Raw genomic sequence first — 22,571 nt, forward strand, 5'->3', positions numbered from 1 at the left:
TAATCCAACATCTTTATTCTGTCTCCCCCACTCCCAGGAAGTTTTAGTAATCTTTCAGTATTCCTGTAACAAAGAACTACATTGTTGTGCTAATGCAGAATAGTAATTGTGCTCTTTCTGCTGCAAGCTTTTTCTTTTCCAAGACTTGCTTGTGATCTTATTATCCTATGTCTGTTATGCGCAGTTGAGTAAAACCCCTGCTAATATGCCTTTTTTTGCCCAGCATGGTTTTAATTTCACCATATGCCTCAAAACCACTTCTTGGACCTTGTAGTCCATAATTCATCATGTATTGAAGCTGATTTTTTAGATCTAACAAGTTGCAGGATAAGGATCCTACTTCAGGTCTGTTAACTGGTTCCTGGTTACCATCAGTTTAGTAACTTGGCTCTGTGTACCTTTAGACACTGAAAAAAGCCCACTGTTGTGCATCTTTGCACAACGACACTGTTGTTTGGTGTTGTTGTTGTTTTGTAAAAAAAATTATAAAAATATTTATATACCGTATTTTTCGCTCTATAACACGCACCTGACCATAACACGCACATCGTTTTTAGAGGAGGAAAACAAGGGAAAAAATATTCTGAATGAAACAGTGGACGTATCATTTTTGTGCTTCATGCTGTGGCCACAGACATGTGATCTGATGGTGAATTTGGGGTGACCCAATGCAAAAATCCTGAGAATCCCTGTGGATCCATGCTTTGTAACCACGTTTTTGCACCATTGCAGCCCCAGGCAACAGTGGGTGCGTGATTTTTTTGGGGGGGGGACAAGCTGTAGCCATGGACATGCTATGTGCTCTGATGGTGAATTTTGGCTGACCCAATGCAAAGATCCTGAGGATCCATGTGGATCCATGCTTTGTAACCACGTTTTTGCACCATTGCAGCCCCAGGCAACAATGGGTGTGTGATTTTGGGGGGGCAGGCTGTAGCCATGGACCTGCTGTGTGCTCTGATGGTGAATTTGGGGTGACCCAATGCAAAGATCCTGAGGATCCATGTGGATCCATGCTTTGTAACCACATTTTAAGTGGGGAGGGAAGGAAAAACACAGAAGGCTAAGAATGCAGGAGAGGGCTATAACGTGAGGAAAGGAAGGCAAAAGTTTTCCCCCACCCACCCACCCAAGCCAGCCAGCGTGCGCTCTCTCTCTCTCCCTCTCCCTCCCACCAGCATGACAGAAGAAAGCATTTTAACTGCATTAAGAACTATTTAGCAGCGAAACCTAAGCTTTGCCATCCCTTAAGAGGTACAGACACTGTAATCTTCCAGATCGCATGAATTTACAGGCAAAACACTGTTTAAGGATTTCATCCTTTTAAATGGAAGAAAGCATATTTGAATGCTGTGTGTCTCCAAAAACAAAAAGTAGGAAGTCAAATCAGAATTTTAAGCCGAACCTGTAATCTCTCTTCCCTTCACATACATTGTTCCCTCCGGAGCAGGGACAGGATAGAGCGACGCTCTGCTCTCCTCTCTACTTGCCTGGAGGGGAGGGGCTTTCCCTGCTCTTTGTTCCGTTTGAGCAAACACAGTAACGAAACAGAGCAGGGTGGGCAGTAAGACCCTGAGGTAGAATGCAGGAAAACTGCCACTTCCTGTCTCACGGAGCTCCCTTCTCCCTGAAGCGCGGTTTGATTTTTGCCTCATTTTTCGGCTCCAGGGAGCACACATTCGCTCCATAACACGCACAGACATTTCCCCTTCCTTTTTAGGAGCAAAAATCTGCGTGTTATAGAGCAAAAAATACGGTACCTCTATTCATAAACATCAGACTAGGTTAGAACAATAGTGGAAAAAACCTATACAATAAAAACCATATTAAAAAAGCTAAAATCAGGAATCTGCTAACTACTGTGGAAAGATATCTTAAGTTTTCAGTATTTTATCCTAGTAGCTCATACTTGTGGAAGGAAGCACCATGTGCCAGTATAGTAAAATGTTTTTCCCCAAAGTATCAAGGGGAAGAAACTGCTTTGATAAACTTACATTTTCCCCTCTAATAAAATATTGTATGTGTGTAGTGTAGTGTAGTAAACTCTGCCACTGAGATGCAACCTAGCATATAGCAGACTTGATTTACAGATTGTGTTTTCATTAACATAAATTGCTTTGCCCTTGCTTTAATGATAAAATTAAATGATAAAATTGGACACTAATAAAGAGAAGTATCACCATTCAATAGAATCATAGAAATGTAGAGTTGGAATGGACCACGAGGGTCATCTAGTCCAACCCCTTGCAATGCAGAAATATTTTTTGCCCAACATGGGGCTTGAATCCACAACTCTCAGATTAAGTGTCTGATGCTCTACTGACTGAGCTATTCCAATAGCTTTCTTCAAAGGAAAGAAGAAAGCATACAAGAAAAACTCTGTACTGTAGTGGTATTGTCAATCACTTAGAGACAGTCATAGCAAACATTTGCTATATGCTATATGCAGGGGGAAATGATCTAAAGTATGGCTTGCATGTTTCTAAACATCTAGTAGACATGCGCCTGGATGTCCTGATGGCCACAACTGCATAGTTATGTGTCACACCATAATACTTACTATGGCACCAAAAGCCTGCTGCATCAAGCATGAATGGGCCCTTATTCAGTTCACTTAGTCTCACAACAGCCATATAGATAATTACTACTCCCATTTTATGAAACTCAAAAACTGAGGCTAGGAGTGAGGTTCTTAGGTGACTTGTCCTAAGGTTATTCAACAAGTCTCATGCTCATCTAAGGTTTAAACCTGTTCTGTGTAGTTCCAAGTCCAGTACTATTGACCACAGTGTTAGTTTTCCTTGCCTGGTTTTTTTGTTGTTTTTTTAAGTTGTACCTTTCACGCATCTTTAAAACGTGGTTCATTGGATGTATCTGAAACCTATCTGGCCATTATACGGTGACACAAGAAAGGGAATTTTCTGTAGCAGTGGAATTCCTTCTCCGTGGAACCTAGTTTGTCCTTCTCAGTGACAGCTTCCCAGTATCATCCCAGGATCCACTGAAGACACAACTGGTCACTTGGGTTTGCGGGTAATGATAGCGATATTGAGCCTCAAAGTTAGTCTATTTTTTATTGCTGTGTTATGGAAATTGTTTTGGCTGATGGATATAGTTTAATACTCTTAATTGTTTTTAGAACCGGTTGTTTTATGTGTGTTTTGTCTATAAACCACCCTGGGATCCCATGGGAGGAAAGGCAGTTTAGAAATTAAGAATATGTGCCCTTTTTCTGCCATAACTGTGTCTGATATCCCATCTGCATGTTACGAAAATGAAAATATTTAGCAACTTTTGTATGTTTCTCTACACACGTTTAGGGAATGCAAGTAGGGTAATTGGTTGCTAAAATTTCTGTTCTTAGCAACTGCCTGGTTTTGCTTCCTTTCTACCAATTCTGCTACATTTGTTTTCTTGTGGGTTTTCCATTCACCTTTTTCTGTTCACTGTTTTCAAATGTTGTAGTTTTCCTGTAATGCAGTTGTGCTGTTTACCACATCCCTGGTTAAGCCCTCTTCCTTATCTGATTCTTTTGCTTCATCATTTGAATTGGATAAGGTTTCACCGAAGCATTGGTAAAGACTGAGAATAAAGTAGTTGTTGTTTTTAAAAAAGAGAATGAATTTACACTTTAGGATGATTCAGATTTCAAAACCATGAAAGACTAAATTTAAAAATATGTATTTGCTTCCAATGCCGTCTTTACTTGCTGGATGACGGCAGTACAATTATATGGTTGTTGTCCCGGCTTTTAAAGTTCCCATTAAAGTCGTATGAGGCAATCTGGACATACAGGTTTGCCTATGTAAATTCTTAGCTTTGCACATATGTTGAGTTTAAGGTACACATCTTCCTCTCCACATTGGATCATTTATTTTACTGACTTTGCAGTAGCAGTCTAAGCATTGAAGTGTGTCCATGGAATTATTATTTTTTAAACCCAGTGCTGCTGAATTTCATTACGTAGTTTTGCCAACGGGTGGTTGGACTGCTGGGCTGCTCTCTTGTGGATCCTTGGTTCATCCAATATCCAGAATTTGGTCTTCAACAATTATATTAATCTTACAAAATGGTTAATACTCTTAGTGTGTGGGTTTTAAGATTAAGACCATGGCTTCTGCAATAAACTGCCTATTACATTTAGAATGAAAAATACACTAGGCATTTCTAACTAGTTTATTATTTTAAATGCTCTTGTGCCCACCAGTAAAGGGTTAGGTTGTCTAGCATGACAGAAGCGGCCTTCTCAGTGGAGGCACCACAGTTACAGAACTCTCTTCTGAATAATTGAAGTATACTGGACCCCACTATAGTGCAGGCTCTCTTTTCAATGCTCCCCTTCCCCAAGGGTACAAATTGGGTGGCTAACCTGTGGCCCTCCAGACGTTGTGATACTCCAGCTTCCACCAGCACTCAGCTAGCATGCCGAATGGTAGGGAATGATGGGAGTTGTAGTCCAGCAACATCTGTAGCACCACAAATTAACCACCTCAGTGTGCATGGTTTATGTGATTCAGGGAAGCTTTCGCATAGATAGCAATGTGTACCATTCTGATGTATCTTAAACAGTACATCTTGTGTACATTACCTTGCGAGAGCATGGCTCTGAAAAGTGCCATATAAATACTTTGAATGAATTAAAAATTAGTCCATTGTACAGAGTCTCTGTATTACATTTGGACAGTTTATTAGCATTTCCTTTTATTGCCATGGGGATAGAGGGGTAAGATCATTTTCTTTGTATACTTTGTTACATTTCAATTAAATAGCTAGTTTTAATCTTTATAATGGTAACTGGCTACACAATTAGGTGTTTTTTAATCTGTTTTGTAATAGAGAGCCATTTTCTAAGGCAGGAAAAATGGCATTTGGTTAAATAGACGTTTCAGGTCCTGCTATGTATGTGGGCAGTGGTTCGGAAAGTCAGTGTGTGTGTGACTATGGCTGTGTACAGACTTCTCCTTTAAAATCTGAATTTTAAAAATGAGGATTTTAGTTGGTAAACACCTGACTCCAGAAAGTTGACAGTTCACAAGATCTCATATTAATTTCTCAGAGTTTAAAAACTGTGGCTTCCTATATGTACATATCTTTCATAGGAAGCCTTGACTTCTGCACTCAGTTCAGGATAATTCTAAACTTGCTGTTCCATACAAATGTTACTCTGAACAAGGTGAAATGACTAAATTGCTAAACAATTCCAATTCAATTAAATAAATGTTTGGCACATTGTTCTATTATTATTAGTCATCGAGTTCCCATGGCAAGCTTTTGTGGAGAGTCTTGCATGCTTAAGGATAACAATGTTAGATAGTACTATGCAATATGTAAAGCATGCCTTCCTACTGTAGCTTGGCATCCATACCTCGTGATATTAATGATATGAAAGAAATGTAAATGATAAGCAGTGATGATGAAGTGATGAGTCCAAGGTCTACAATTAACTTTTTATTTTTAATGCAGTTATAACAAGGTTTTAAGTGTTGGTATGATGAGTTTGAGAAGGCTATCTCAATATTTTTTCCATTAAGCTAGTGTAGATCTAGTTATCATAAAAGTTGCTATTAAGCGTTCGGATTACCTTTGTGTTGCATTTAAAACAAGGAAGCTGCATTTCAAGTGGAAATACGAAATAAAAGTGTTAGACAGTATCAAGTTTTCACTCATTAGGTAAATGGAGATCTGTCTTAATTTTTGAAGTACAGGCTATAGCAATACAGTAAGAAGAAGAAGAGGAGGAGGAGGAGGAAGAAATTATTTCTACCCCGCCCATATGGCTGGGTTTCCCCAGCCACTCTGGGTGGCTTTCAACAGAACATTAAAAACAGAATAAAACTTAAAACATTAAAAACTTCCCTAAACAGGATTGCCTTGGATGTCTTCTAAAAGTCGGATAGTTGTTTATTCCCTTGACATCTGATGGGAGGGCATTCCACAGGGCAAGCGCCACTACCGAGAAGGCCCTCTGCCTGGTTCCCTGCAACTTTGCTTCTTGCAGTGAGGGAACCGCCAGAAAGCCCTCGAAGCTGGACCTCAGTGTCTGGGCTGAGTGATGGGGGTGGAGACGCTCCTTCAGGTATACTGGGCCAAGGCCAAGGCTAAAATAAATTTTATATTTACTCCAATTAATGGAATGAATAATACTTGTCCTTTTGCGAAGCTGTATATGTAATTAACATCCCATATTAGCTCAGTGGTAGAGCATCTGCCTTGAATGCAAGAGGTCCCTGGTGCAATCTCTGACATCTCCAGGTAGGGCCGTAAGAGCATCCCTGCCTGAAACTCTGGAGAAAAGTTGCCAGTCAGTGTAGACCAGGCACCCCCACACTCAACCCTCCAGATGTTTTGGGACTACAATTCCCATCATCCCTGACCACTGGTCCTGTTAGCTAGGGATGGTGGGAGTTGTAGGCCCAAAACATCTGGAGGGCCAAGTTTGGGGGTGCCTGCTGTAGACAGTACTGAACTAGATGGACCAATGGTCTGATTCATAGGTAGTTTCCTATGTTTCTGAAAAATAAGTAACAATGTCCTAACACTGGTTGCATAATAAACTTCTTTGAGTATCCCTGTGGATTGTCATGGCTGTCTCCTTCATTAAGGTGCCGCCTTCATTTGTAGGGTCTTGATTTCATTGCTCAATTTTACTGCCAAAGAGGCAAGGTCCTTTGGTGTTTCAACAGCACATTGACCCATTAGGAATGGAACTACTTCAGTAAAATCATGGACATCTCTCATGTGCATGACCTCCTCCTTTGGATCATAGTATGTACACTCAAAGACTAGGCTAACAAGCCTTGAGCAAGAAGGTTTAAAGCAATGGTCCTTGCCTCTGTTGTTTACAAACATGGCACTAAGGTGTCTCCTAGAGCCCAAGAGCCATAGGGTGGGGCTACTAATTGGTGTGTCTGGATTGGTCATCCTATTTGCACACAGCCTACAAATTGATGCTTCAACCATGCTACTCAGCATATCCAGTCTAATTTTGTTTCTCTCTGCTATTATTTTGTTGCAGGTTTCTGAGAAATGACTGATTTCCTGCATTCCCCGTCGCTGATGGTAAATTAACAGTTCTGGTGTGCAGATAATAAGTTGCTGCTGTGTGTTTGGTGCTCCATGCACATCTGAGGAAGTAAGTCTCTCTCTCTCATAGAGAGAGAGGCTGTAAAATGCACGTTATGAATTGTGTCTCTTTGGTCAATGACAAAGAAAATGGAGCTATTTCAGTTGAAGCTGGATTAATGATTGGAGATACGACAGAACCAGAAGAACAACTGCCTCCAGCACCACCACCGCCACCACCTCTACCATGTCCACCTGCAGAAGCTGGATTTTCTTCACTAGAAGTGGTGCCACCTCCTCCACCCCCTCCACCTCTAGCACTGAGCAGAGCTCCACTGCCACAGCTGGTAAATGGGCATGGCCACCAGAGCAAGAAAAAGAGACTACGTAGCTTCTTCTGGAAAACTATACCTGAAGAACAAGTCCGTGGCAAAAACAATATCTGGACTATTGGTGCTAAACAGAATTATCAGATTGACACAAAGACAATGGAGGAGTTCTTTGGCCAGCAAGAAGAGACGCCACCCCGAGGTTCCAAAACCAAAACTTTAAGGAGGTCCTTTAAAGATACTAAACAAGAGGTAAGTGTGAGCGTACTTCCTCTTCGTTAAAGAAAACCTTATGTGTTGGAAGTTGCTATGGAACTTCTTGCCTTCGTTTCCCTTGCCCACTGTTCTTGTGCTGTAGCCTTATTCCTATCAGGAAAAATGTTTGTTTATTAAATCTGCACACTACTCTTTATCTGTAGCTAGAGCCTAAATTTGTGTGTCGCTCAAAATTGATGGTTGAAGGTGTCTGTAGATCAAGATGCAATGAGATGGGGTTAATGTATTTGTAATTTGACATTGCCTGAAGTATTTAAGGATCGTTGGGACTTTGTATATTAGTGTGTGGTTCAGATACATCTGCTCTCATGAAAAGGGCAAGCCCCTATCTCTCATGAAAAACTTGGACAGTGTCTCAGAACTTGTGCTGTCCAGAATTCCCACTAGTTTTTTATTTGTTAGAGCTCGAGTGGACTCTATGCTTTACTAACCAACCCAGTATTTGTTACCAGAACACACTCTCTTTACCGGGTAGAGGCTTGCCTGAAATACAGCTCCTTCTCCTCAAAGTCCCAACAGTTCAGAGCTGGAGTGCGCTGAGGTTCTTTGTTCCTTGGCGCCTCCACCATTCGAGCTCCAAGCTTCCAGCATCGGAAGGGAGAGGTGAACTGTTTTGCTGTGCCTCTGTGCAAACAGGTGCTCAGAGCTGGAAGGGAGAGGCAGAAGCTGGTTCTGCCTCTATGCCTGACTCGTGTTTAGGAGCCCTCATGCCTCCACCTCTTCATTCCAGCTGCCAGAGCTGAAGGTGGGAGGTAGAGGCTTGTAATGGATCTATGATAGCACCCAGTAAATCAAGAGTGGCCCTACCATTGGGCATAGTGAAGTGACACCTCAGGTGGCACATGTTGGAATGGTGGTATTGCACGAAGCTCCCCTTGGCTGTTTCTCCAAAGTCTCCCCCCTAGCCATTCCTGTCTGTTGGTGGGTGGAGACTCTTTTTTTGCAACTTGGTCTGTCCTGCCCCCTCTCCTGCCAAAAAACCCCCACACTATCCTGCTGTCTCACGTGCAGTGGAGGATATAATATTGTCACTAGTGATGAAGTAAGATTCCAGCACCAGTCTATAGTTAGTTTCTCTGCTGGGAAGGGGTGCTTTACCCGTCTTGATTCATTTATTTTTTTTAATTTGAGGCAGTGTAAAATAGATAAACTAAAGCAGGTTTGTTTTATTGCATTATTTTGCGTGTAGCATTTGCATTGTTTGACACAGAATACGTGAGAGTGGTGGTATTTTTCTTAATGCATGGCTCTGTAGTCTGCAGCTCACTTCTTTTCTTCTGACTTTGAGGCAGTGGAGGTGACCCTAGTACCTGGAGCAACGAACCTTCCTGAGTCAGTATGGGCACACATGTTTCTGGTGTGCTTAAGGTCTTTGTCTTGGCTACTTGTTAGATCTGTTTGCACATAATTCATTTCTTCATTCAGGAAAATTGAGGTTGCTTAGTGAATGCACACTAAGGAAGTCAGATTATCCTCCACCAGGGCCAGGGCCTTCTCAGTGATGGCTCCGACCTGGTGGAATGCTCTGCCCCATGAAACAAGGGCCCTGCAGGATTTAACTTCCTTCTGCAGGGCCTGTAAAACAAAGCTATTCCACCTGGCTTTCAATCTGAACTTAGCCTGATCTTTCATTCCCCTTCCTTCCTTCCCTCCCCCTCCCCTTTTTATGAAGATTACCCGCTCTGGGATCTCACAGCTAATTCTCCCCTGGTCTCCTCACTGGCCCAAATAGGACTAATTTAGCCAGCTAGCCCTGGTGATCATCTAATGTTTATTGGATGGTTTTCCCCCCTAAATTGATTTTTGAATTCTGAATTTATTGTTATTCACATTTTATATTGTATTTTATGCTGTTTTTTTGTTGCATCAATTAAGTGTTTTGAATTTGTTGTTAGCTGCCCTGAGCCCAGTTTTCTGAACCGGGAAGGGCGGGCTATAAATAAAATTTTATTATTATTATTATTATTATTATTATTATTTGACCTGTACTAATGAGCTGGTGAATATTAAAGGGATAAGGAGGTTGGGCCACTAGCTATGTACAGTGGAAAGAAGTAAAAGCAGTCTAAAACCTGGAGGTTGGGCACTGCATGCATGGAGGGCTTCCATCAGCAAAGAAATATTTGTGTCAGAAGTGGCTTTCTTTTCAGGAAATGCTGTATACAAAATGGTTCATGGTGCCATTACCCTCATAAAGTTAGTTGTTTGGATTGTAGCCAGAAGAGTTGGTAGGCAGCACATTTGCTGCCATGCATCCTAAACTGTGCTCGGGTGTTAGGGTTGCAATCCTAAGCACACACATTAGTGAGTCACCTCCCTTGAGCTCCGTGGACTTGCAATCCTAAGCATGTTTACTGAAAAGCATCACATGATAGGAACATGTTAGCTCTTCTTGAAAAATTACAAACCGATTTAACTTTTATCTCGTGGCAAATGCCTCTAAAATAACTTATGGGAGATTATTACAAATGTATAAGGAAGACTAAATCCATAAAACAACACTGCATTTTTGTGGAAATATCCTTGTGTAAATATTTTATCAAATTACCGTATTTTTCGCTCTATAACACGCACCCGACCATAATACGCACATAGTTTTTAGAGGAGGCAAATCCGTAGGCATGCCACCCATAGGCATTCCCTCCATAACACGCACAGACATTTCCCCTTACTTTCTAGGAGGAAAAAAAAATGAGTGTTATGGTGCAAAAAATACGGTATGTGTTCTCGAAAAAAATAATTTGATACCTTGTGTATATCATAAGCAGTTCCACTGCTTATTTATCATTCATGAGTGTATGTTCTATAAACTGATCGTTCTCTTTTTATAATATGCTAATATGTTTGGGCTGTGCCTTTTGAAGCTTTTGCCTCTTAGCATTACTGTTGTGTTGAAAATGCAATCTAGACAGACTTTTGGAAAGCTGCTAATGTTAGGTTTTGCTAGGTTGGGTGTCTGTGTGGGGACGTCATCATGTGGTTTGGGAAAAATGTCTAAGATAGTGTGCAAGCACAATTAGAAGAAAATAATGATGCAGTCTCTGGTAGAAATTCACAGAAAAGACAAGTTCATGCATATAGAACTAAACAAGAACCACCTGATAATTCTAGGAGCACATTTAGAAAAAATCTGCTTGGAAGCATCTTTCTGTCTGACTACAGATTGTTACAAGTTGGTAAAGGAGTTTGTATACTATGACTAAACACATACACATATTTGGTAAGATTGAAAGGGAGGGTAGCAAAGTGGGTGTATATACTTAAGTGTGTTAATCATAGCTGTGTGTACATTTGAAAAGTTACTTAAAGTTCTTGTCCACCTCCTGCAGAGAGGTTGCTACCTGTAGTTTTTTGTTGTTGATTTTAGTAGCTGACCTCAAACCACTTTATTCCAGAGTGGTTCTATAAATGTTTAATGGTGTTGTCACACAGAAAATAGTTTGAGGTCTCAAAACAAGTTATTTCATTGCCATGGAAAAGCAATATATACATAAAAGGTAAACGTAAATGACCCCTGGATGGTTAAGTCCAGTCAAGGCGACTCTGGGGTTGCGGCGCTCATCTCGCTTTCAGGCCGAGGGAGCCAGCGTTTGTCCACAGACAACTTTCCGGGTCATGTGGCCAGCATGACTAAACCACTTCTGGTGCAACGGAACATCATGACGGAAGCCAGAGCGCACAGAAATGCCATTTTACCTTCCCGCCACAGCAGTACCTATTTATATGCTTGCAATAGTGTGCTTTTGAACTGCTAGCTTGACAGAAGCTGGGACAGAGCAACAGGAGCTCATCTAGTTGTGCAGATGTGAACTGCCGACCTTCAAGTTGGCAAGCCCAAGAGGCTCAGTGGTTTAGACCAGAAAACATACTGCACGTAAGCAAAATGTAATGATCTGAAGGAATTTAAATATTTTGCGTGAAACTGTTGGGTTAGATTAAACCCCTGCCAAGTAAAAATCTGCAGTGAAGACCAGGTTGTTCCATGGCAAAGGATGCAAAGTTGACCCATGGCACAGTTTAGCTTGCCCATCACTGTGTATCTGTAATATTTAACCAAACTATGGATTTGTATGAGTGCAGACAGAGGCTGGGGTAAAGACAGGTGTACCATTAATACTAGGGCTCCGGACTAATCTCGAATCGGGCCAAACCTGGATTGATCCAGGATTTGCCACGGAGCAGGCTGAGGCAGTCTCTTGAATGCCCTGGGTTGAGGCCACCTGGAGTGATCTGGGGCTGTCATAGCAGGAGGGGCAGTTGGGCAATTGGGCATGCTTCTACCCCCCCAACTACATGTTCAAATAAAGTTTAAAACCCTGATTAAACATGTGGTTTGGAGGGGGATCACATATTTAATTAGGATGCATCGTAGGCATACCAACTTCCAGACACTGGTGTACAATTATGATGGTAAACTAAAAGTCATTCCATGCTGTCTTCAGCATGTGGCGCAGGCATGTGTATACCTGGTTCAGTGTGACTGGAAAGCAGCAGAAATTGATCGGAAGCTTTTGATTCCCACTATTACGATCCTGAGAACAGGCCCCTAGAGAGCAGTTGAACAGCTGAACCACAAATGACTGAATGCTTTACAGCAGGCATAGACAAACTATGCCTGCTTTCCAGTGTTGCTGTGATGAAAAAACATGGATCTGAGGCATATCTCCATATAATCCCTCATAATTTTTACAAGAGATTCCACCTATTAAACAGTAGGCCACCCAGTATATGAGTTCTGTGATTTGGTGATGGGTTTTCTTGTCAGCCTATGTGAAAATCATGAAGATCCATGTGGATCTGTGCCTTGGATTGATGTCTTTGTGGCAAGCACTGGATCTGAATATATTTTTTTTCCCTCTGCAATCCACCAGCATAAACTTAATTTTGCTGGTGTTTTGGGGAAATCACACAAATTCAAGGCAATCCAGTTTAATTCCTCTGCATCTGATTTTTATCCATATCTCGTGGAAATTGTGCACACACAACCACATATTGTGTATTTCTGTTTTGGACAAGTGACAAGGGAGGGAGAGGGGGAAGAATGAACCAGAGGGACTGAGGTGCTATGACAACTTTTCAAAATTCCAGGTGTGATCATGGGGTCCAAAAGAATGGTGACCCCGGCGAGAAAGGAATATACAAGTCTTTGTTGATGCCCCAATATTATTTCTTTATCTGTCTTGTGATTTTTATCTATAGCTCTAGAGCAAGGGTTATCAACCTGGTCCCTACCACCCACTAGTGGGCGTTTCAGGATTCTAGGTGGGTGGTAGGGGGTTCTACGGCACAAGCCGAATCCTTCTTTCATTGAGCGCTGGTGGGCGGTAAGGGAATTTTACCATCAAGAAAGATGCATTAGTGGACGGTATGTATAAAAAGGTTGACTACCCTTCTCTAGAGGGTTTTTGTTTGATTTCAGACTTGTTCCTAAAGATGAATCCAAAACAGGCATGCAAGGGTCGAAGTGCTGTGAAATCTACTTTTTCAAATTGTGGAAAAAGCAGTTTAAAAGTGAATTGCCAAATGACAATTATTGGACTATCATCTTGTGCCAGGTGAAAGAAATGGGAAGTTTTTACTCAATAAGAGTATAATAGTAAATTATTCCCATGCAGATGAGGAAAACTGAGTGCTCTTCAAATATAAGTAGAATATAGGTGTATACATACATATACACCCTGTGTATGTGTATATGTACAAATACACACACACTGTCCTAATGAATGGAGTGTAGTGTAGTGCTGAATGTGGATATTACTTTACATTGCTAGTGAGGAAGAAGGATATTGGTCAAAAGGGTTGGGGAAGGGGAGATGATTGGAAGAGAAGACATCTTGGAATTTCATTTCAAAATGCAGTGGTACCTTGAGTTACAAATGCCTCAGGTTACAAATACTTCAGGTTACAAACTCCACTAACCTCGAAGAGTTACCTCGAGTTGAGAACTTTGCCCCAGGATGAGAACAGAAATCATGTGCTGGCAACGCAGCGGCAGCAAGAGGCCCCATTAGCGAAAGCTCGCCTCTAGTTAAGAACAGTTTCAGGTTAAGAACGGACCTCCAGAACGAATTAAGTTCGTAACTAGAGGTACCACTGTGTTTCTCTTGTGCAGATGACAAACTTAAGAGATTTTAAAAGATTAATGTGTGTTGGGGTAAATTATAATTCCAGATTTTTCCTATCTAGAAGAATACATAACTTTTATGCCAAATTGAAAAATCTATGTAGACTAAAGATGTTTGGGCTTGAAATAGCAGAATCTGGTTTTCTGTCTATAGATCCTTCCTTCAAAAGTCACTTTTTTCTACATTCAAATAACTCAGTTATTAGACTGCCCTGTCTCTCGTACATTCATAAAATATGGGATAAAAGTGGGTTTCACTTAATGACTCTTGAAGAATATCAGGAGATATGACGCTTAATAAATCTATGAGCAGCTGGTTATCCAAAAAGAATGGAAATGGAACACCTCAGATAAAAGATGGTGGTGAAAGAGCCTTTGAGCTCCATTTCAAGACTGAGAAACATGATGAAAATTGTAGCTTGAGCTTTCAGTCCAATGCACATGTCTTGCAAGTTTGGCTTCAAAGGCAGGGAAAGAACTAGTGTATTCACTTTCAGGTTGAATCAAGTTACAATCTGTTTAACATCTTTAATAGAAATGAGCTATCAACATTGCACTGAGTATAATTTTAGTTTATATCAAGTGCTTAATCTTGGTCATCTGTATGACTAAACTTTATATATGACTTCAGGTCAGGAGGCATGAGGTTGCAAAGATGCTCAAGTCTCAGGACTGTAGAGTAATGAAAATGTGGAAATATGCTGGCATGCCTTTTAAGTAAGTGCAGAGCCAAGCCCCAGAATGAGGTGATGGTTGTCAGGAATGCCAAACAGGATTTAGGAGTGATAAAAATGTGGCATTTACATGTAAAAGCACAGATGATAATTGCCATGTGCTGAGCAACACTTTAACAGGTTTTAACTTTTGTCCTTGCTTGTCTTCCTGGATTTTTGAGCACTTCCAAAGGGTGGGTGCTTATTAGTTCCTGAGGCTTCCTGCTAAATACAGTACTTGTTTGAAACATCTGAGGGCAAGTGTTCAAGAAAGCATGTTGCATGAATCAGTAAGCAAAAGGGAGAAATTTGTTGGTAGAGTGTGGAAAAAGTAATGCTTGTTGAACAGAGAGAGCTCTTTTCACCTTGCCTGTTGCATCTTCTTCAGTATCTGACTGCACAGCTCACTAAGAGGGTCTGATAGGTAGATGTTTGCAAAAGAGAGAATATGCCTCAAGTTAGTACCCACCCAAGGAGATGGTGTACTTTTATCTATTTCATGTGGTAACTTCAAAATTGATAGTATGATATGACCCCCCTGGGGCTTATGTTTGCCCCTCCCTTTAACATAGTGATCTGGTATCTTTTAACACATCTTATAAAAATTATAAAGGATTCCCTTGCATCTAAATATGGGTTTACCAGTTAGCCAATGAAATTGCTGTTCTAGGGGTCAATGAAAGTACATTCAGGAAAACATTTGAGAACAGATTAGATAGTAGATACAGCTTCTGTAATGACAGTTCAGGCCGTACTATATGCATACGTTTTCACTTAATCATGTACTCCTTGCTTTGGCAAATATTCAGAAGGGGTTGTTCTTTATATAAGACTGGACTTGCACTAGAAACATCTAATTAAAAAAATAAAACTTAGTATTAATGTTTTAGTTATAAACAGCAAATTGTAACAAGTGGGGACTATTGTAATGTTTGTACATTCTCAGATAAACACCAACAGTAATTTATCAGGAAACTTAGGGTCTTGTTATCAATAGTTACGGTGTTCAAAATTAGCAAGGTGCCAGGCACATTTTGTACCCGACTATTGCCCACTTGCAACTAAGTGAAGATGCCTGGGCGCCAGAATAGTGCCTGACATCTCCACCATCTGGAGGTACATGCCCAGGGATCAATGGATCTTGGCTATTTTCACTGCTTACTAAGAGTCAGAAACAGTGCAACTTAGCCTGAAACTACTTTCCAGACCATAGAGTCGTTTGGAGGAGAATTCTGATATCACTTCTGCTATCAGTCAACATTATAGCATTGGAATGACTAACTGATAACTCTGACTTTGCATGAGTCAAACAACTGTATTTTGTGAGTAAAGGTAAAGTGACCCCTGACCATTAGGTCTCGTCGCGGACGACTCTGGGGTTGCGGTGCTCATCTTGCTTTATTGGCTGAGGGAGCCGGTGTACAGCTTCCGTGTCATGTGGCCAGCATGACCAAGCTGCTTGTGGCGAACCAGAGAAGCACACGGAAATGCTGTTCACCTTCCCGCCAGAGCGGTACCTATTTATCTACTTGCACTTCGTGCTTTTGAACTGCTAGGTTGGCAGGAGCAGGGACCGAGCAATGGGAGCTCACCCCATCGCGGGGATTTGAGTACTACCACACAAAATCCACAATTCACATTTTCACCCCTGCTTCAGGGAATTGAACAATACGGTATATTTTTAGTTTTATATTAGCAAGTGTGGTATGCTATGCTATCCTAACAGGAATTTAACTGAGGGCTGCTAGACTAATCACTGTGTATGATGGAGCTATTCTTGTACAAAGACATTATGCTTTTGGGTATCTGCCTTTGCTGGCCGACAGGTGACAGTTGTCATAAAGCAGTTTTCTGCTGCTAATGAACTGCATGGGGGTTAATAGCAGCAATGAAAGCCTAGTTACCAATGTAACGTTTTTACCTAATAACATAACGTGGCATCATTCCAGGTAATTGGTTCTGGCTATTTAATATTCCAATGTGGAATGTGGTGAAGTACTGTGTCTGGAGTGTGCAAAATGGAAGCCACACACTTATTTGGGCTTTTAGCATTTCAAGACTAGCCACAGATTCAAATGGGTAGGCAGGTATATCAAAAGGAGTCAAGAAAACTTTAGAGGGTTAAGATAGTCTTCAGGTTTCATTTGTATTGTATCTCCCCACCCCACCCCCCAGGGTCCTACTCGAGTGTAGGACAGGCTCTGGACAACATTTTCACCTTTGTTTCTTATCATTCATTTGTGCATGTGCAACTATGCACAGCAATGTTGGCTAACCCCTGACTGGGCTACAACTCAGGGTCGTTTGCAGGAGCTGATATAGTAATTATAGTATTATAGTATTAGTGCTAAGGTAAAATGAATTTTAGTTAGCATGAATGTGAAAACCGTGGATCCAATCTATATTTGTTTTTTGTCAGATGGATATTAAACAAATAGCATCATAAAGATGCAATGCTATTTTTAAAAAGCTTAAAGTGTATTATTTATGTTCTAAGGCAGCAGTACTTAAAGTCAGCTTCATTTTGTAGAGGTGATGATGTTTGATGTGTAACAGTATGAACTGTTAACAGTATTGTGCTGGATACATGCATTGTAAAGTTTGTATAGGGGAAAAAAGAGAAGTAATTTCTGGTTTACAGATAGTTGGCTCTAATGGCAACTTCTTTCATGGTGTATGAATGTTTACACAGTATTTGGGATTATCTGCATATCACAGAAGAATTATCCTTGCATTTGCTATAGGATAGAACTTTCTTCTGCTTTTCCATGCCAGGAAATGTAAGCAAAGTAATCCAGCATTATTAAAACATTCTGTTTGAACAAGCCTTTTAATGCATCACTCTCTTTTTTCAGATTAATATTTTGGATGCCAAAAGAAGTATGAATATTGGGATCTTTCTTAAGCAGTTTAAAAAGTAAGATGTTACATGACTATTACAACTGTCAGACATGGTGATAAAAATATGGTAGAAAATGAGAAATACCTCCCCAAAAGTAAAATAGCTACAAGCCCAATCTAACTAAAAAATGGGGTACAGATGCGTAAACTTTACTTGTACTGTATTTTCCTTATACATGTGCTAATATTACTGTAAAGTTGAGCAGTCTATAGTTAGATACTTCATTTTCAGTTGAGCTCAGTGTTTCTCGTCAAGGATTCAAACCCATTGTAGTTTGAAGATTAATGTTTTATTTTTCTAAAGTCATTTATTTTATGTGTGAAAAAGGCTAAGAGTAAGAATTGTGGGTTACATTGACGTTAATGCATTATTGTTCTAGACAGTTCTATTCATTTCAGTGGAACCTGCAATGAGGACACATATGAATACCATGCATGGCCACTGAAAGTTGTATAGCAATGAAGCTGTCATAGCATATGAAGCAAAAACAGCTTGGTTGTGTTCTTGAACATGCAAGAAGTCTAATGTTCTATCTTATGGAAATGCAAACTTCCTAGATCAAACTGTTTGTCTTTCTTATATTTCCCCACCAAGATCAGTTGAATCCATAATTGAAGATCTCCACTCAGGAAGAAGTGATCTCTATGGTTCTGAGATACTACGTGAACTCATCAAGTTATTGCCAGAAACAGAAGAGGTAAGAGGAGGATTGTGTTGAAAAACTTCTGTAAATTGAACAGGGACTATTAGCTACATGTTCTTGAAGATGAGAAAGATATGTCTTTTTTTGGGGGGAGGGGGTATTCTAACTGGCCAAGATAGTGAGTCAGATCCAGACTTGATCCTGTATGGATGAAAGGGTTTCTTCCATTGGTTCTGGGAGCTAAGATCCCGCAAAAGTTTCTTATTCCATCTGCAGCCCAAGTACCACCTCAAACAATGTTCTAGGGGGTCCCCAAAATTCCCAGGGGCAGTTTTTAAGGGAGCACTTGTGGCTGTGGAGAATAGGAGGGGTGATAGATAGATAGATAGATAGATAGATAGATAGATAGATAGATAATTCACCCTGCCCCCTTTCTTCAGCAGTGGTGGAACTCTGCTGAACTCAGGTCAGGATTAAACCAAAAATATAATGCTTATCCTGTGACTTGCTGACTAATGTCACAAAACCTGACATTACAGCAGCCTTAAAGCAATGTTAAATTTGAGCAAATGTTGTTTAGGAGGATGCTAAAGCTATATCTTGTAAAGGTGGTGTTATGGAACCATCAGTATACATTAGGGATCTTAATTACTCCTTTCCTGTTGTGCTCTTGAGCATTTTTTTGAAAACATTTTTTGTTACATATTCAGTCTTGCTTAGTGGAAGGATTGTATAAGTGATGAAACAGTGCTGATGGACAAGAAAAGACAACCCTAAGGAGTAGGAAGGCAGTGGCCAGTAACAGAATAGGCCAGGAAAATCTTTCGGGGGGGGGGACTGGATTGTGTGGAGGAACTAAAAGGAAGAATGGAAATTTGAAGCGCAGTACTAGAGAAGTTGTTCCAGGCATAAGAGCAGCATGGTTGAGAGAAGGTGTTCTATGTGCTAACAAAAAGAGAGAGAATAAATAGATTGTTGGGGACTGGAGAGTAAAAAAGTCCATGTAACTATAAGGACAGAAGTTTGTAGATATTGACTATTTCATGGAAAACCAACTCTGACATCCAGGACTACCACAGAATGTTCATGTGGAATTGCTCCTTGGAACCTTCATACAGAATCTCTTTTCATATGGAGGACTATGTCATATACTTCCCTGAATATATAAACTGGCTTGCAGATGTTATCACTAAAGGGAAAGGTGGCTTTAGCAGAGACCAGTGTTGAGGCCCAGGATGACCCAGTCATGAAAGAGTGTCCCAACAGTAGATACAAACAGGGGAAAATGACTTCTTTTAGATATGCCGGGGGGGGGGGGGGAGGAACCAGAAGTTGTAAGACATCTCCTCCTCCAGCTTGTGTATAAGAAGAGAAGGAAGGAACAAAGATGAACACATGGCAAAAGTTGCATATTTAGGAACAAAGGGAAATAGGTTTCTCTAATGGTGGTTCCAAAGGAATGGGATCTGTGTATGTGTTTGGGGGGGGTTGAGGGGGGAGGGAAGGTGAGCAATGATTTCTGCATTCAGTCTCAGATGCAAGAGAAGGGAGAAACATGTATGTGCACATGTGTGAGCACAGGCCCAAAGTTCTGGGTCTGAAAAGTGTGGAATGTCCAGGGTAGTCTTGGGAGTCTTCTAAGGAAAGTATAGCTGATTCCATGAGCACGTGAGTTCCCAGGAATGAGAAGAGTGACAGTAAGCATTGTTAAAGACGAAGAGCTGCCAAATGAGATGACTTTACACAGATGGACTGGGAAAGAAGAGAGGGTGGTGTGCAAAGCCAAAGGAAGTGAGGGAATAGTAGTATTGCAATTAGGGTTGTGTTCAAGTGTATGCCATATCATGGATGCTTTTGGTAGAACTCAACATCAACATGCTTCGACTTGCACAGTTTTACTGCTACGGTGCAGAAGTAATGAAAATAGTCACACTTTGCAACATTTTGCTGGATTGCAAGCTAGCTCTTTATTGAAGTGTTAGCTTGAAGATCTGAGCAAGCTAAGAAGCTAGCATGTTAATCCCCAACTATTGTTGCACTTTAAAACAAAACAAAATAAACAAAACAATAAAAAAATTCCTTCCAGTAGCACCTTAGAGACCAACCTAGTTATTGGTATGAGCTTTCATGTGCATGCACACTTCTTCACACGAAAGCTCATACCAATAACTAACTAAGTTGGTCTCTAAGGTGCTACTGGAAGGAATTTTTGTTTTGTTTTGTTTTGTTTCGACTACGGCAGACCAGCATGACTACCTACCTGTAACTGTTGCACTTAAGGCAGCATTTTAACTACCCATATACCCAGTGCACTGTGTGCTACAATTCTTTTCCTTCTTCTTTTTTAGGGAAGGAAGAGTGGAAATTTGTTGTTGTTGTTGATTATTTAATCTCTGTACAGCTTAATATATTTTAAATATATATCTTAAGCAGTGTACAGAAAATAGAAACAACAACAGATAACTAAAACAAAATATTACAGAAATACACAGTTACATATAAAAATGTTACATTACTACAAAGTTACTAATATAGAAAAATCAGTATCAGTTGTGTGCTACAATTCTTTAGACATTGTATTTGCTACTGGGTGTATAATAAAAAACATTCTGGCTTTTATTACGAGTTCAGAAAGTAAACAGAGTTCAGAAGGCGGCAGCAGTCATGCTACAGGATCTTCTTGCATAGCTCCCTGAACACATACAGAAGTCCACAAATGTCGTGCCCCTTTCCTAAGTTCTCAGAAGACAGAAGGGCTCAGGATAGGAGTAGAGGCTCATCTCTGACTTCACGCTGTGCTTTGGAGCTGCTCAGAATGTTTCTATAAAGTGTAGCATGGAGACTGGGAAACTTCCCCCTACAAGCTTAGGTTCAGGAAAGAGGCAGGGCTTTTTGAAGCTCAGGAAGTTGAAGATGAGGGCAGGGATGATTGCCAGAGGAAGGACGGACAGTTTCCATGGTGACTAAATTTATGGACTCTTGTTTACACCGTTTCACTTAGTTTACATTGTTAAAGAATTCAACTTTCATTGATTCAGAGTTGAACAATGTATCACCCTGTTTACAGGTCCCAGCCCTTGAAATATTTCCTTTGCATAGTATTCCCTGCCAAAGTATCTTTCTATCCATCAGTAGCAAATGGCTCATTAGGAAGCAATAGGCTACTGAAGTTCTTCTCTTGAGCAGTTATTCCTTATTGTACCTGCTCAGCTAGAAAGTTCATATTTCTTATTTGTCAGAGGCTTGTGACATTTGGAGCAAAGTGCTTAAGCAATGTTCCAATCGTTGGGTTGTCTTTTAAAAAGATGTACAAAAACTGAAATGCAAATAGGTTGGGGGAAAGAAAAATAGAAATCAAGCGTGATGATAGAGAAGTGGCAAGTGGCTTGTGTTGTGTTAAATAATACATCATTTACTTTGTAACATTTTTTCGGGGGGGGGGTATGAAATATTCACACGAGTTGCATTGTTGTATACTCAAAATAACACCAAATCCTGAATGTGCGAAACTGTTTTTGGGCCAAATCTGTACTTAATAGCATAGAAGTACCTTCCCTGTAACAAGATCTTACTGTATGCAGAAACTATATAGGTAGGACTTGCTTCATTCTTTTTCATTCAGTTGCTGCCCATCTCCCAGGCTGACAACTGATAATATATGTGATGTCCAACTCATAATTCTTATACTAAGGTAATGGGTTCCATTCATCTCTTTGGAAGAGTTCCAATCTCTTAAATGGGTGGTGGACATTGCATATTTTCAAAGACCCCGTTCATAAACCACCCTTGTTTTATAGATTGCCACCAGATAGATTCTGCTCTGCATTTGGATACAGTGGTACCTTGGGTTACATATGCTTCAAGTTACAGACTCCGCTAACCCAGAAATAGTGCTTCAGGTTAAGAACTTTGCTTCAGGATGAGAACAGAAATCATGCTCCGGTGGTGCGGCGGCAGTAGGAGGCCCCATTAGCTAAAGTGGTGCTTCAGGTTAAGAACAGTTTCAGTATGGACCTCTGGAACGAATTAAGTACTTAACCCGAGGTACCACTGTATTTGCATTATCTGTTTCCATACCAATGTTCATAGTCTCAGTGGAGGGGAAAATGGCAGGAATCCACACAACCCATGTGAGCAACATCACTGTGTTACTGACTTTGTGAAGGAGCCAGATATTTGAGTCTATTAAAAATAATGGTAATTGAACAAAGGGAAACTTTGCTCCAATGTTCTCCAAGTTTTAAAACAGGCTTGGTCAAACTCCGCCCTCCAGCTGTTTTGGGAATACAACTCCCACCATCCCTAGCTAACAGGACCAGTGGTCAGGGATGATGGGAATTGTAGTCCCAAAACATCTGGAGGGCCAAGTTTGGCCATGCCTGTTTTAAAACATTTGGATATAGGTAGGGTTTGTTTAAGTAGCTCTTGGGCACACCCCAGATCTAAAAACATTGGGGCTCAGTTTTTGAATGTGTACAATACAGAGGGTCTTTGAACATGTGCAGAATGCTTTTGCCTTCAC

At 40.7% G+C, this 22,571-nt stretch overlaps 1 protein-coding gene across 1 annotated transcript in view; it reads left to right on the forward strand.

Moving 5' to 3' along the window:
• Positions 1-22,571, forward strand: part of FHDC1 (FH2 domain containing 1) — a 53,143-nt gene that overhangs the window by 7,683 nt on the left and 22,889 nt on the right. The window contains exons 2-4 of the mRNA XM_083460249.1: positions 7,016-7,643; positions 17,360-17,421; positions 18,001-18,103. Of these exons, the coding sequence (XP_083316375.1) occupies positions 7,170-7,643; positions 17,360-17,421; positions 18,001-18,103 (639 nt within the window). The 5' untranslated portion in view covers positions 7,016-7,169. The remainder of the gene's footprint in view (positions 1-7,015; positions 7,644-17,359; positions 17,422-18,000; positions 18,104-22,571) is intronic.

This window comes from Podarcis liolepis (genome assembly GCF_965112155.1).
Source record: "Podarcis liolepis genome assembly, chromosome: 9".
Lineage (NCBI taxonomy): Eukaryota > Metazoa > Chordata > Lepidosauria > Squamata > Lacertidae > Podarcis > Podarcis liolepis.